This window comes from Anthonomus grandis, chromosome 5 (assembly GCF_022605725.1).
Source record: "Anthonomus grandis grandis chromosome 5, icAntGran1.3, whole genome shotgun sequence".
Lineage (NCBI taxonomy): Eukaryota > Metazoa > Arthropoda > Insecta > Coleoptera > Curculionidae > Anthonomus > Anthonomus grandis.
In genome coordinates, this window is record NC_065550.1 from 25,022,792 (window position 1) to 25,038,866 (window position 16,075).

At 30.7% G+C, this 16,075-nt stretch overlaps 2 protein-coding genes across 2 annotated transcripts in view; both read left to right on the forward strand.

The window, feature by feature from the left end:
- The first annotated feature begins 906 nt into the window (after positions 1–906).
- LOC126736298 (protein FAM136A) lies at positions 907–3,361 on the forward strand. Its single transcript, XM_050440588.1, has 3 exons — positions 907–1,139; positions 1,205–1,423; positions 2,936–3,361. The coding sequence occupies exons 1-3, from the start codon at positions 1,053–1,055 to the stop codon at positions 3,056–3,058; spliced, it is 429 nt and encodes a 142-aa protein (XP_050296545.1). The 5' UTR covers positions 907–1,052; the 3' UTR covers positions 3,059–3,361.
- A 6,471-nt stretch (positions 3,362–9,832) lies between these two features.
- LOC126735876 (C-1-tetrahydrofolate synthase, cytoplasmic) overlaps positions 9,833–16,075 on the forward strand; it is a 32,365-nt gene continuing 26,122 nt past the window's right edge. Inside the window, exons 1-5 of the mRNA XM_050439969.1 lie at positions 9,833–9,931; positions 12,988–13,048; positions 13,401–13,599; positions 13,651–13,787; positions 13,842–14,076. Coding sequence (XP_050295926.1) covers positions 9,880–9,931; positions 12,988–13,048; positions 13,401–13,599; positions 13,651–13,787; positions 13,842–14,076 — 684 coding nt within the window. The 5' untranslated portion in view covers positions 9,833–9,879. The remainder of the gene's footprint in view (positions 9,932–12,987; positions 13,049–13,400; positions 13,600–13,650; positions 13,788–13,841; positions 14,077–16,075) is intronic.

Below are 16,075 nucleotides of genomic sequence, written 5' to 3' on the forward strand. Positions count from 1 at the left end.
AGACGGTCACAGATAATCAATTCCAAGGCTTTATAAAGAATAGAAGTGATACTAGTAATTGGGTGATTAACTTAATTTCATCTCTAGAGACGGATTTGTATATAGGATTTTTTTTGATAATTTTCCACCTATATACTTTTCGAACAATCTATATTATTATGAAGAATTCTATGTGCAAGCCGGCTATAGTTCTTCTGGAATAAATAACTCATTACGACGTCCATCAGGTTATGTTGAAGAAGCTGTCTGGTACCATTAATTGCTCTATAAAATTTAAAATAATTCGAAAATATTTCAAATACTGTGTGTCACCTTCACAATAATTTTAAATTATTTTTTAGAATTAGAAAAAGGAATATCATCTACCTATCCATTAGTCAACGCACGTCATTCAGTTTTTGCAAAAATGTGATAAAATTTGTAACTGTTGTCTTCTCATTCATAAAACTGTGACGTTTTAAAGCCATAGGTCTATAATTTAAAACATCAGCTTTATCTCCATTTTGAGACAAACTTATTTGTTAAACTGTTTTTCAAGTTTTCCATATATTTGGATAGGACTCAATTAGAAAATCAATATGATTTGAAAATGTAAGGTGGTGGATTTTATCTAGCCCGACAGATTTTTTGTGTTTAATTTTTTTACTGCGATATCCTACGTGGTAATACTTATATAAATGGAACGAGATAATAAGTCTTTGCCATTAGTTATATCTGTGATATTGATAGGTAAAAAACATAATATTTACTGTGCAATAATTGTTTAAAAAAATAATTAAAACATCCATTATTTTCTTAATATTTTAACCCATGTTGTCGCTAATTCGACCGGACTAACAAATAGATCTATGATGGTCATTCTCCTCCCCACCCTTTTAATATCTTACTAAGTTGTTATGCAACCAAGCAGACACGTGAAGACTCGACTGTCACCGCCCGCAACAAGATTGAGGTTAAGTAAAAATAGAAATAACTGAAAACTCAACTGACTCTCCACTGCTTAAATCACGTTTTTTATTAAAAATTTGACAAAATAGAAAACAGCCTTTAAAATGGTCGAACAACAGAGGCAACGGATAGAACAAGAGATGACAAAGATGATTAACGAGCTAGACCTACAATACTTACGTAAAATGCAGGTAAACATGACATGAATCCTTTTTCAGCCCCCAAATAATCTCCCTTTATTTTATTTGGGGTTCAGGCAGACATGCACAGATGTGCCGCAACCTGTTGCGACAATCAGGATACCTCCCTGGAGAGAGTGCAAAAGTGTGTGGAATCCTGTTCGACATCATTGACCTGGGCACAAAACTATGTTCAAAAAGAATTAGAAGGGCTCCAAAATAAACTTCAGAGGTGCGTTATGGATTGCAATGATGAAGTTAGAGTAAAAATGGGACCTAATCCTACAGATTCAGATGTAAGTATAGTAAAAATCCATGATCACTGATTATTAGTTTGTATGTAATCTCAAAGATGCAAATCACTTAAATTGTATGAATGAAAATGAGATATCATTGAACAAAAACATTTGTAATTACATAAAAAAATTGATATTTTCATGTAATTGTAAAGATATGATAGTTATACATGTGTTGAGTTACATTTCATTAAATATATTGCATTTCCATTACCAGCCACATTGCAGCCTCCAAGTATGCTGCAGTGAAGAGATCTCTTAAGAATTTTAATATTGTCTGCAAAGAAAATAGTTTTTGAATATTTAACCCATTTAATCAAATCATTAGCTACATTTACAACATGTGTACCAAATATTTAATACTTGGATAACTGACCTCATGAGGACTATTTTTTCAGTATACATACCAGCTATTCTTCGACTAAACTGATAAACTCCGTTCAACTGACATTTTAATCCTAGAGATAATCATGCACTAATTTAACCCTTAAAATGAATCCTTGTAAACAGGGCTGTACTAAATAAAAATAGTCTATCATTTAATCCATGGAACTAATTGATCCGCATGTTGTCAATATAGCTATTAATGAATATGGTAAAAAGTGAGTGAATATGGATGTAGATATAAAAGATTCAAAAAGATTATTCACAATATTAATTGCATTTGATGTGGAGATTAAATATATACATGCATTGCAATTACTAAAGTTTATTTGTTCGATTGATATAGAGTAAATCTTTTCTACAGTTAGTGAAAATAACATTCAACTAGGTCTTCCCAGGTTAAAAATCATGTTTTTGTGAACTGTGAATTTTAAAGGGATGAAGAATGTCATTATAGAGCAATTCCTAAAATAAATATTTTTGCTACATAGTTTAAAATGCATTTAAGCATGTAATTTTAAAGTAAGTAATTGCCAGATTTTTTATTGGAGTAACTGCATATTTCAAGCAATAAGAAACTTCTTGTCGAATTAATGAGTTAAAAATTAAAGTGAAATTTAAAAATATAGGCCAATAAATTATATTTTTTTTTTTGTTTTCAATTTTTAATGCTTTAAAGAACCTGCTCAACTTTTATTTTTAACAATAAAGCTTCTCCTTAATTTAATCATTTATTAACATTAAACCAGAGTCATAGTAACCTTCAAAAACATTAGCAATCTCTTGACAATCACTTATATTCTTTTCTCTATTAGACACCTCCAAGAGAATTCTCACTGACCAATTGACCAAAAACCGTTAGAGTGCATGTGGAAATGATTTTTAAAGTTTTTATTAGGATACTTCACATCTTTCTTCAAGATTTTAATTTGATGAATAATTTTTTTCCTACGAAGATAATTTTTATCATTCACTTCTACAAAAAGCTTGGATGTATCCTTGTTACTAGTAATACTTTCCAAAGCTATCATCTTATATTGGTAATAGTACACTTATCCTGAGGTGTATAAGGGATTTACTGTTTGCTTTTTATTGAGTTTTTAGTTGAAAATCTATATATCTTTTCAGGTTGACAAATTTACAAAAATATTTGAAGACTGTGCCACAAAATGTGTTGATAAGCAATTAGGATATATGCCCAGCTTATTTAATAGGATGAAGACAGAGCTTTCTAAAGGAAACAGTAAATAGAGAGGGATGAATATAGAGTGTCAAAACTGCCACATAGCAAGTGAATATCAACTACAGGTATTATGGGTGCTTGAAATTCAACTGTTATTGTATAATTATTTACAAAATGAAGCTAGCATCTATATATAAATATACTTGTAGAAAAGCTATGTAAATTAATTAAAGCTACATATTATATTGATAATTGTGATAGTACAAAACTAGTGTAATTCATAAATCTTATGAGGCATTTTTTATTGTGTGTGCCAGAGAGGTTGTTATGAATGGATTTTATTTTGAAATAAAAAAGTTTGTCATTTTTTAGATTCATAGTTTTATTGCCGTCGTTTTATACCCCATTAAAATGGTGAGGTTTTTCAATATTATTTTAAGTAATAAATAAAATAAAATATTAAATATATTTTTACTGGGACAAACATTGATATTATAGGGGCTAATTATAAGCAAACATTAAAATTATAGAAATACTTATCAAGGTGTGAATGTTAAGTTTCTAAAAACCGTAAACTCCTTTCTATCTCGTAGTTTTGGTTTTTAAGTTCAAGGAACACTGACAATGCAATTTTTGCCATTCTCTTAAGTTTATCGAATCAAATCAAAATGGTTTATTTGTCAAAATTTACAGTTTTATAGGTCAATAAAAATTATAAGGAAAAAAAATTACATTGACAAATAGGACTAATCTCTCGATTATAAAACCGTTTTCCCTACAAGCAAAGAAGGGATGAAAAAGCCCTTTACAATTTACAAAAATAAAAATAACGTTTTTATATAGGAATGCAAAGTAAGATATACAATTAATTAACCTAAGATTTTAAGACAGGCAGCGGCAGTGCGACAACGGCCGAGCGCAAGGAGAGGACAGACGAGGCAAAAAAAGACTCCAAAAAAGAACCCCAAGATGCGTGCATCGGTCTAGGCTAGGCTATCAAAAAATATACGCTTATCTTGATTAGGACTAACGAATCCGATAAGTTTCTTAGATTCCAGGCTGTAATACGATTGCCACATCTCAAAACTGTGTGGAAAGCTGTAAAGTTCATACATAAGATATGGTATTGACTTTTATAGGACTACTGCACATTGCGTGTATTACAACAGAGCACTATTTTAAAGAAAATAGGAGATGTGATGATAGAGATGTCTGTGGTTTGGCTTATGGTGAATTATACAGACTAGATTTTGAATCTCTTCTAAACTATAGGGAAAATTAGTACCAGGAGTTCACACTATGTAGCATTGCCCATCCATTCCTTTAACTGCCTTCACAAAAAACTTTTTTATAATTGCTATGTTAAACTCTTGCCATTGCCAAAGTTGAATAGTTATGAATGTGGCTCTTAGGAAAGGAGGTAGTAGGGTCTTCAGTATCTTGTGCTTATGTTACTCCGTTAAGGAATCCCATAGTTAAAACTTGAATTAATTTAATCTAAATTTGATTTCATACTTCCCAGAAAGCAAAAATCCATACAAAGGTTTCCTCCCCAACTAGCAATTTTAGTTAGGGCTACAACATTGTTTGACTATATTACTTTATTCAAGTAATAAATCGGTAACTGGTACCAAAAAAATATCTTATAAGTTTAAATAACTGCCAAGTAAAAAATAGTAGTAAGAAATACGTAATATTAACTTAATACTTGACTATATAGTAATTATATTACTTTGCGGTAACTCTGATGGTAGCTGATACCGCTTAGCGACCTGACCTAATTACCTTTACAACGTCGTTACTATAAAGTAGAAAATATTCGTCGGTGGGACGATTAAATGGGAACTTTGAAGTAAGCGCGATTACAAAGTTAAATTTCAAGTTCTTGCGACTACATAGGAACATCAAAATATTACCACGCAGTAATACACTTTGAAGTAATATTATCAGTAACAAGACCGAAATAGTTATTCTTATTTCTTCTTTAAAGTAATATTTACCACCTTGGGTATTAAAGCAAATTACCTTTAAGTAATTATTTCTACTATGCAGTAAAATATACTTTATAGTAGCATTTTTTGAAATTCAATTTTACTTTGAAGTAACAAAAGAAACTTCTTGGTAACTCTAACAATAATTCGCCATATTTTTTTAAATTATTTGACTCCATTTTGTGAAAAGGTATTACACGATTTTATGAATTTGCTAATATTGGAATACTTATACATTTTAAGCAATTTTTATTAAATTATAGACTTCTTATATTCATAGGAGTAAAGAAGAGTGAAAAAAATTATCTACCTTCTTTAAAAAATTAAATTTACATATTTAGACTTGGTATATTTTTTTTGTTAAAAGTCATTATTTTAATGAGGCTATTTTCGTCCTATATTGCCTATGTTTAACAGTAAAATTTGCTTCGTTTACATTTTTCCACTCCGGTAAGCGATAATATCAGCTATATTAAATATACAATATGAACTAGATTAACCCCGATACAACGCCATCACTTAGAATAAAGACGGACATATAAAATTATTTGTGTTGACAAAGAAAGAGAATCAAAATGTTTGCATAATATTGTCTCAGTAACTTCTTAGTAACTAGCACTGTACAATTCCTACTTTACGACATCCCGAAAACCACTATGGGACGTTAAAAAGAAGTTCCCGGGACGATAGAATTACGTATTTGCTACAGCAAAATCATTCCCAATTTTGGTAAAAAAGTGGTAACAGAACGGTGCCTAAACGGTTCCCGCGACTAGTAACCACAACTTTAAAGTATTCTTTATAGTCGCGATTACGTAGCTTTTGCCAAAAATGCTAGTTGGGTCTGTTTTGAAATATGAATGTCCAATGGATATCCGTTTAATTTTTTTAAAAAACCAACGGATGTCCATAGGATTATTACAAATATCACAAACTTTGCTGGCCATAGGACCATTCAATAAAATTGTCCACTGGACAACTTTTCCTCATCCGTAATTTATCTAAATAATTATAAAATAAAACATGGATGGAGATCCAATGACAACATAAGTTTCAGTGCAAAAAGCCTATTGGACGTTTATACAGTTGTGAAACAGATCCATTAAATGGTACTATTTTGATTTTCATTTTAAACACATCCATGGGAATTGGCCAATGGCTTTTTATTATCGTTTAACCAGTGACTTCTTATTTTACTGAAGCCATGAAATTAAGGATTTAGTAAGTCCATAAGACAATAAATATATATTCATTAAAAGGAAGATATATAGTTTTCGACGAGAGATGGACGTCTAATGAATTAATAAAAATAGTCCAGTGGCTTTTCATGTCAGTTTGTCCAATCCCAAGTAACATTTTCTCAAGCAGTTGGTTTTTAAAGTTGCCTTTTAGCCGCACCAAGGTTCTGCAATAGTCATTGGTTTGCTTGATGGAACTATTTAGGTTAAATTTTGTGCTAATAGGAACTAGGAACCTTAGGTATATTAAAAATCTAATTAGTTCTAGTCAAGTGTCAACAATAATATTGTTATGGCCATAAACGAGGGCTTGATGGTTTTGAGATAATAAGGTTTTGGAGAGGTTATATTTCAGCATTAATTTGGCAATCAAAATTCCAATATAGAACGATTTTAGCATTAAAATTACCTATTCAGAACCATATGGTCTTGAATCAATTGCCTAACTATTTGGCACTTTATACGGCCTATTCCGGAAAATATAGCATTTTTTAACACCTAAAGGATTTGCTAAAAGTCATATGGATAATAAGATAACTTTATGGGATAAGGTTTAACCAACTAGTCACAATAAAACACAGTTTGCGGACGGTCGCGACTATTAAAACCTACGTCACTTATTCTTAGAATACAGGGATGTCTTGGCACAAAATTGTAAGAAGTGGTAATTTTAAAAGAAAAGTGAAGCGAAATTTCCAACGAATTACAACTGGTCAGGTAAATATGACAAGTAAAATATTGACAATTTTGGTAGATTATAACGTAAAAAAAAATTTAGTTTGCAATAGATACACCGGAAGAAGATAATTCTCATAATTTAACTGATGGCGGTCTTGGCATTGAACCTGATCCTCTAGAATCAGATATTCACGATGCCAGTACCTTAACAGAAAAACTGGCTTCAGAACAACCAAGTTCATCGATGGATTGGAATGAGGATGATGAAATTGATGACTTTAAGAAATTTGAATTTAATCAAGATTTAAAAGATTGGGCACTGAAATATAACATTAGACACGTTGCCATTAAAGATCTTTTAAAAATTTTAAATAAAAATACAGAGGTTTAGCAACAAGACATGGCAACACCGGATCCCCTCGCATTAGGTTGGTTTTCGTCGATTGTTGGCAACAAATAACAACTGACAGTGTTGATTTTCGGGGATTCACATCGTATTAAATTATTGGAAATACATACAATCTTACAATCATTATATTTCTTCCATTTTTTTGTGGTGCTAATATACTTTGAATTGAAATATTGCATAGGTGTGTTAAGAGAAAAATGATTTGGTACTCATAACCTCTAAACTTGCAACAATCTGTATTTATCTTTATCATAATCGCATTGCCTATCTTTATTATATGAACTAAAATGAACTTACCTTTTTATGTACCTAAATACAGCCCTGTATGCAATTTGAACGATAAAAAAACACACTTTTATTTTCACAGTAACTGGAACCACCAAAACCAAACGCAAACTGAATTGCAATAAAGAAGAATCAAGAAATCCCGCGTAGTAATAAATAATGCCAATAGATCCTACTAAATGCCTAAAAGCCATTTATTGAAATTCGCCCAGACTTTGCCAGCTAATTGGTTATTAAAAGTGGCCTATAAATCCTGGAAGATGCTAGTTAGCCCTGTTCTAGCTTTTTTTAAAACCCACTGGCATTTTTTTAAGCCTTTTGTCCTACGACATAGCTTTTGATACTTACTTAAGTTATTATAGCAGCTTAAAAGCATACCCTGCTAGGCGTCAATTTTGAAGAAAAAATGTAATTCTTCCATTTTTATAAGCTATTCAAATACAGGCAAAAATAATGTAATATGTAAACAATTTAGATAATATATAAAGACACTGGAGCATTTAAGTACATATTATCACTAAAGCATCTCAGAAATAAAAATATATTAATTTTTTGTTTTTTTTTATTGGCACTGAATAATGTTTAATTTGTAAGATATCAAAGGCGCGCGTGTTTTACAGTTAAATTACACCCAACTTTTTCAAGAAACTGGTGTGCGCAATGAAAATCGGTCATCTATTCCAGTATAATATATTTTTTTCTAAAATAAAGTCATACTTACTGAAAATGTCGTCATTGCTTTTTATTTTGGCGTTGTCTTATTTTTACCCTGGCTGTATCATATTTAAAACTAAAAGGTCAGATTTTTATACTTTGGTATCTCTGAAATAGCATATTTAAAACTAAATGGCAAAATTTTAATACTTCAATATGTATCTGAAATCCCAAAAGCTGACGAACAGGCCAAATATAACCACCTAAAAGTCTAAAAGGACTTTGCTTAAGGGTTGTAAACAGGTAGGCGTAAAAGCTTTCAGGTTCTACACAGGTTACTTTTAGGCATCTTCGGGTTCGATAAAGGTTATTTCTATTAGCTATATAGGTTCTGCGATATGCGATCTGGTTTCAAATTGGCCAGGGCCTATTGGCAACGACAACCTCTTTAGGGCTGGGCCTTTTTTTACTACAGGAGGTTATGCGGGCTAATAAATAACGTTTTGTGCTTAATAACATAATCAATAATTTTTCTTAAACAGGTTCTAGGAGTTATTTATAACCTTTTTAGAACCTAAATTGTTACTTGGGATGCCTTTTCACTTTTTTCCATCCAGGACCTTGTATAGGTACTACCTAATCTAACCTAAATTGATAATATGTCCTATACATATAAAAAAAAAGATTTAAATCTGATGGATCCGTACAAATATTCAATCATAATAAGTTCAATGGCATATTATTAATTTAACCAATGGTTTCTTATTTTTTCAGGCCGTTGTATTAAAAAAATTGTAAATCCAAGTTACGTTATGCAAATTCATCAAAATGAAGAAACATCGTGAAGAGCGTCTGACGGATCTATAAAAATATTAGTCCAAAGCTTCTCAAAAAAATCTATCCATTGAACTCGGGCAAACTAATTACACATTTCAAAACATCTTTTGTAAGTCAATGAAACTCCCTTGTTAAAGATAATTTAAAAACCATTGGCTTGTACAAAATTATTATTCAGAGGATGTCCATAATTAATTCATGGACATTTTGACCTAGTTTGGACCAATGCAGGACATCTATTGGAGGATGCTGTTTGGGTTGTTAATTAACTAAACTTTAAACATATATTGTGCGATATAGGATGTTAAACAGGTGGAAGTTTTTTTATATATTTATATATATATTGAAGTTTGAATCGAATATTATGCTGATGATTATTTGTTTCTTCTTTTACGTTCGTCAAAAAATTTGTTTAAATTAATGATAAAAAAGGTTTATATGATTGATTTATTGAATACAATAATATATATAAATATAAAAATTGAATCTTGTTTTAAAGATGATCCAATTCGCCTAATCAATCTTTAAAGTTTGTTTTCTTTTAAATCAGCAAACCTGATTACATAAATAGATTAACACAAATATATTTGCCTAGAAGTAATAATAAAATTGTTCTTGCTCAATATATAACAATATGAACACAGACGTATTCTTGCAAAACTAGGATAAATAATAATAACTTTTGATGACGGAGAAGGATCATTTTTACGATAAATTTTGCTATATAGTAGTACTAAACCCGCAATTACACTAGAAAACAGTATAAATATGAATTTATAAGCAAAAAAGTGTTTTAAATGTACTTTCGAATGAATTTAATTATTAGGAATTTTGTTACAGTGATAAAAGGTAAGTTTATATAACTTACTAAAGTTTCTATTAAATACAATGAATTAATTGAACAAAATTAAAGAGTAAGAGAACTTTCTCTATGATTTTAAATTTCGCGGTAAATTCTTAGTCTCCTTGATATTCTTGGTGCTCCTTTTTTGGCGGGAAAACATTTTTGTTGACATTTACATAACCTCACATTTAGTTCAGTCCTTCAAAGATAAAAAAAGGGTTTTTAACAGTATATTTAGAATTTATTTTATGCTGCTGGATATTAAGGTTTAACTCCTAGTATGCCTATAATAAAAGATTTTATTTTACCCCCAGCTAGGACAGAAAAAGGTTTATTTCAACCTGAAAAATATGCCTTTAATTTTCATGAAACTATTGGCAATAAGGAGAACAACTCTAATGAAAGTACTGAAAATGGTAAGAAACTTAAAAAGAACTGCATAATATCAGTATGAGTATCAAGGGTTGGAAAGCTTTCAATTAAGTAAAATCTTTGGAAACTTAACAAATCATTTGGAGCTCTCCTCCAATGTTTAATAAATTATTAAACCATGTAGTCCATTACAAAAAGGGACATATAGAGGTTTTTTGATGTTAATGATAATATACATTTGCCTAAACACATCAATATGATGCTTATATTGATCATTGTGGTAGTAGGCAACAGTGTGGCGAATATCTCCAGAAGGTTTTCTAGAATTATAAAAAATCTAAATTATATAAAATGTCTGGCCGCACCCAGAGGGTGGTTGCATCTGGATTTTTGTCAGGGATAGCACATCTTAAATGTGGTGTACCTCAAGGGTCAGTGTTGCGTCCTATTTTATTTTTATTATATGTTAATGACTTAAGCTCTCTATCGCTGCATGGACTAGTGGTTCAGTTTGCTGATGATACTACAATTCTGTGGCATAATAAAGACCAAAAAGTAGTCATCTCTCATAGTAGAGGACCTTCATAAAATTAAAGAGTGGTGCATCTGCAATCAGCTTGTATTCAATGTTGATAAGACTTTTGTTCTGGGCTTTAAGTGTAATGTAGGGAGTTTTTTGTTTGATGAGCAGAGCCCACTACATGGTAGGGATTATTGTTGATTTCTCGGCCTCTTCATTGATGAGAGTTTAAGGCTTGACAACCATGTTTTGGGCCTCATTGCTAAACTTTCTTCTAGTTGTTTTGCAGTCAGGGTTGCCAGGCATGAGTTGGTGGGGGTTGTTTGCTCGTTCAGTTTATTTCGCCTTAATAGACCCTCATATCCGTTATGGGTTGCCATTTTGGGGTTTGTGCTCCAAGGGACTCCTTAACATAATTTTTACTATTCAGAAAAAAGCATTAAGGTATCTGTGTGGTGTTGGTCTGAGAGTCTCTTGTAAACCTCTTTTTGTAGCTGAAAGAATTTTAACAGTTTTCTCAGTCTTTATATTGGAAACTGCAACACTCACACATAAGTCCACCATCCTGCACCAGTCATAATACTTGTCAAGTGGGCAACCTATCTCTTCCAATCCCCACCTCCTCACTTACGAGAAACTCTTTTATATTTATTAGTCGTAAAATATTTAATCATGTTCCTTTTTCGATTAGGACTGTTACAGACCTTAAAAAGTTTAGGAGAGAACTAAAGAAATTAATCTTACCAAAAGCTTACTACAGCATTGAAGAGTATTTTAACGACTCATTTTAATATTTAAAATTAATTATATATCTGTTGATCAGATTTTTTTTTTTTTTATTATTCTTGTTTTATGTTGGTTCTCGCCTTTTCTTTTCTTCTTTTTTGGTTTTTTCTTTGATTATATAAAATATGCTTCTATGTACAATCAAAATCGATTCTGTTTTCTGTTTTTGTCCTGTATCCTGTATAACCAAATAAATACTTCTATTATAAATTCTAGGATTAGGAAGCTTTTAGAACAAGTTTGTAAACTTAGCAAATAAAGTATATTTTGACTTTGACTAAGTATGAAAACAAAGGTTTATGATTTAGATTTATTAGAGATCCTACTGTTGTCATTTGCAGTAAGTAAAACAATAAAAACCTATTAAAGCAAAGAAAGCATTAAATTTGTTTCAGTTCCAATACTATTGATATATATAACTTTTAAAAATCTCAGAATAATATCATAATGTTAGTATTTGAAACATATAGGAATACTTTGGATTTCAAAGACATTAAAGAGAGAAGTTTATTATATTTTTGTTTAAGTTTATGTTGTTGAATTTTAAAATTAGAAAAAGAAAAGATCTCAGAAGAGATAAGAGTTTCATCTCCAACATTCTCCTGTGCATACAGTTTTCAAATAGTAATTTCTTATGTAAAACAATTAAACTAGTTTCTTGATTTTAGCTCTATCAAATTGTTTGTTATTTTATTTAAACTTAGCTACAATAATAATACCTACATATAATATTTTTCTAGTAATGGGCAAATCCTAAGTCAAAAATGTGTACCCAACAGGCTGAATTTTGGCTCTTTGACAATTTTAATTTTTTGAGCTCTAAGAGATGATTTAGAGACTTTTTATGTCATATAGGAATTGTTAGGTAGGCTGTAAAATATAGAAGAATTAGGAAGAGTTAAAGTATTTGATCCAAGTAAATATTTCTATTTGTAAATAATTAAATAAACACATTACAAACATTCATAGTTTATGTATGACATATATTTCAGATTAGATCTATAAATTACTGTTAAAAAATTTACCCAATTTTAACATTTTTTACATATAAAGACAAATATTCAACTAAAAAAAATGCATGTCTGATATTCTCCAATTAACATTAATAATCTCCATTAATCCTAATAACAAATTCAAAAACTTATTATTTTACGTCAATTATCCGAATTTATCAACAGACCTATTTCGCAGCAGGGGGCATATGTTATCAGCAAACACAACATAAAACTCTATATTAAATATATCTCATGAATTGTTTTTTACTTTAATAATATGATAACATTTAACCCTCAAGAATCTCATATCTTCTTTAATTTTGTTCATTCCACACATTCTATCAATTCATTTCAGTTTAATCCCCTATTACTTAATTCATTTGTCTAGGTGTTACTACCAATATGAGTACTGTTAGGGGACAAGTGCTTTCTGGAACTGAGCTTGCCAGGTATTTTTGTTTTTTTTTGTAGCATATGTGTGTTATGTTGTTTACAATTTTTACATAAAAACTAGTATATTTAATGAAAATCACACTTTTTAGGCATTCTTTATTTGAGTATAACAAGAAAATAAATAATATATTTGCCTAATAAAAACATTGTTAATTTTCTGTGACTGTATTTAGGTGCTTTTGTTATTTGGATAATGTGCTCTAATTTAAAAAAGAAATGTTGACCTCAAATAATCCTAAACCGTCTTAAGATGGATAACAAAAAAATTTTAATTGATGTTCTTGTTGAAGTACTAATATTGGCTTTTATCAATGATTACAGAAAAACCTGAAATTATTTATATTTTAGAGAAATAAAAGCCAAACTAAAATGTGATGTGGAAAGAATCAAGTCAAAAATACCAGGATACTTGCCGCAGCTAGCCATAGTCCAAGTGGGAGGCAGGGAAGATTCAAATGTTTACATCAGAATGAAGATTCAAGCTGCTGCAGAAGTTGGAGCTCACGCCCATCACATTAAAATGCCTAAAAGCACCACTCAAGATGAGGTAAAACTGTAAATTTACCATCATGTCTTGTTCTTATAATTTTTGTTTCAGTTATTAAATGAAATACAAAATTTAAACAATGACCCAAAAGTTCATGGTATAATTATCCAAATGCCTTTAGACTCTGATAACAAAATTGACTCGCATCTTGTGACTGACTCCGTTTCCCCTTCAAAAGATGTTGATGGGTAATGTTATCACCAAAATTCATAATATCCTCTATAATATCTCCTCATTTACAGTTTACATACAATAAATGAAGGAAAACTAGCAATAGGGGATTTGTCCGGGTTCCTTCCCTGCACTCCGGTAGGTTGTCTGGAGCTAATTAAAAAGTCTGGAGTACAAATAGAGGGCGCAGATGTGGTCGTTTTGGGCAGAAGTAAAATAGTCGGAACACCCGCAGCTGAGCTGTTAAAATGGCATCACGCGACAGTGACGGTGTGTCATTCAAAAACGAAAAATTTGAAAGAGAAGGTAATTTCGGTTTTGTTGGGGAAGGTAGTTTAATTACTTGGGGTTTTTTTTTAAGAAATGAAATAATTGATTTAGAAAGGTATTTTGAAAATCGTAATGTGGATAGTGGCAGAAGCATACATTCCAGGTAGTTAATTCAGAGAGAAAATGCTTTATTTCCAATATACTGAGCTTTTTATGCTGTTTTTTTTGTTATTGATGCAATTTTCTATATTTACTATACTTTCTTACTAAATTTTATAGAGGGTCGCCCATATATGAAAAAAACGTTTCAGAGAAAGCATTATAGACATAGTGGGTGAATGCATACACTCCCGCCACTTTTTGAAAAGGGGATTTTCAAGGCAATTTAAAGGTTTAGGTGATTTTTTTTTATGGAAGCTATTATTTCTTATATCGGGTTTGAAAGGTACGCACAATTTTACCAAAGACGCCTGTCAAGGGCTCATGAAGGTCTCAAAGTCAAATTCAATCACATCTTATCTTTGAAATGACCTTAAAAAACATTTTTAATATCACATCTCATATCATACATCTTTGGGGTTTTTAAATTTTTATTATTCGCGAATTTGACCTTCGCGTGACCTTGAAACATGCAAATTTATTTCACACGATTTTGTATTCTCAAATACGGTAAAAAAAAATAACTTCCGACCTTCTAAGCCTTGAGAGGATCATACCTAGCACTACTACCTACTGTTATAGTTTTTAATTTTAGCTAATTATTTTTTTCCATCAATTAATAAATTATAAAATTCTAGACAAATGTCATCAATATAATTTTTTTCTTACGTTAAAAATAATCGACATATTAAACCTTTTGTCGTTCGGTCACTTTCTACTTTAAATTTATTTATTTATTTATTTATTTTTTTATTTAACGGTATCCACCAATTTTACAAAAATAAAATAACACAAAAGATACTAATAATAATACAAGTTAAGCTAGATAATAGTAAGACATAAATCAATCAAAGTTACAAATTAATTTAAAGAAACCTGTTAAAGTAGCGAGTCACTAATTAATCAATTAATTTAAGAGAACTCCTAAAACTGCTAAAAGAAACGTGCAAGTCAAGACTATACCTATCGAAAGAACGTTGCATTCTAGTTATAGGATTATGCTGTCCATAAGAACTACTATCAAAATCTACATAGAAGAGTTTTTTCAGTCTAGTCTATTTAATCAGCCTATTTTTTAAAAGATAATCACAATCAGTCATGCCAGATATTAATTTAAAAATAAAACACAAGTCTGAATTATTACGCCTTAACTCAAGTGAGTCCAAAGAGAGAACTGACATGACCGACTTGTAATCAGTATGACCAGCTAATGGAACCTTAAGTTTAAAAGAACAATTTCTTAAGAATTTATTTTGGACTTCCTCAATATTTTCAATATGCGACTTATAAAATGGAGACCATACGGGACTAGCATACTCCAAACCAGAACGGAATAACGAACAGTACAGAACTTTATAGACAGAGCATGAGAAGTCTTGACTGCATCTAGTTATAAACCCTAGATTTCTATACGCTTTCTGAACTAACTTTTCAGCATGAGACAAAAATATCAACTTAGAATCGAAAATTACTCCGAGATCCCTAACTTCCGTTACCCTTTTTAAAATAGTGGAACCTATACTATAATCAAACAATGTAAGATTGCGAATTCTTCCAAAAGTTATTGAATAACACTTCACAATCTAAACCATTAAGGTTGCACCATTCATAGAGATTATGCAAGTCATCCTGTAACAATTGACATTGAACATTAGAATCAATAGACAAAAACAATTTCAAGTCATCAGCAAATAATAAAAATTCACAATGTCTTACAAATAATCCTATATCATTAACAAAGATAGTAACAAGCAACGGACCCACATGTGATCCCTGAGGAACGCCAGATGGCACAGAAAAGCTGCTAGATAAGAAGTTATTAAGCCGTATACATTGCGATCTACCCAGTAGATAGTCCCTTAGCCAACAAACAACA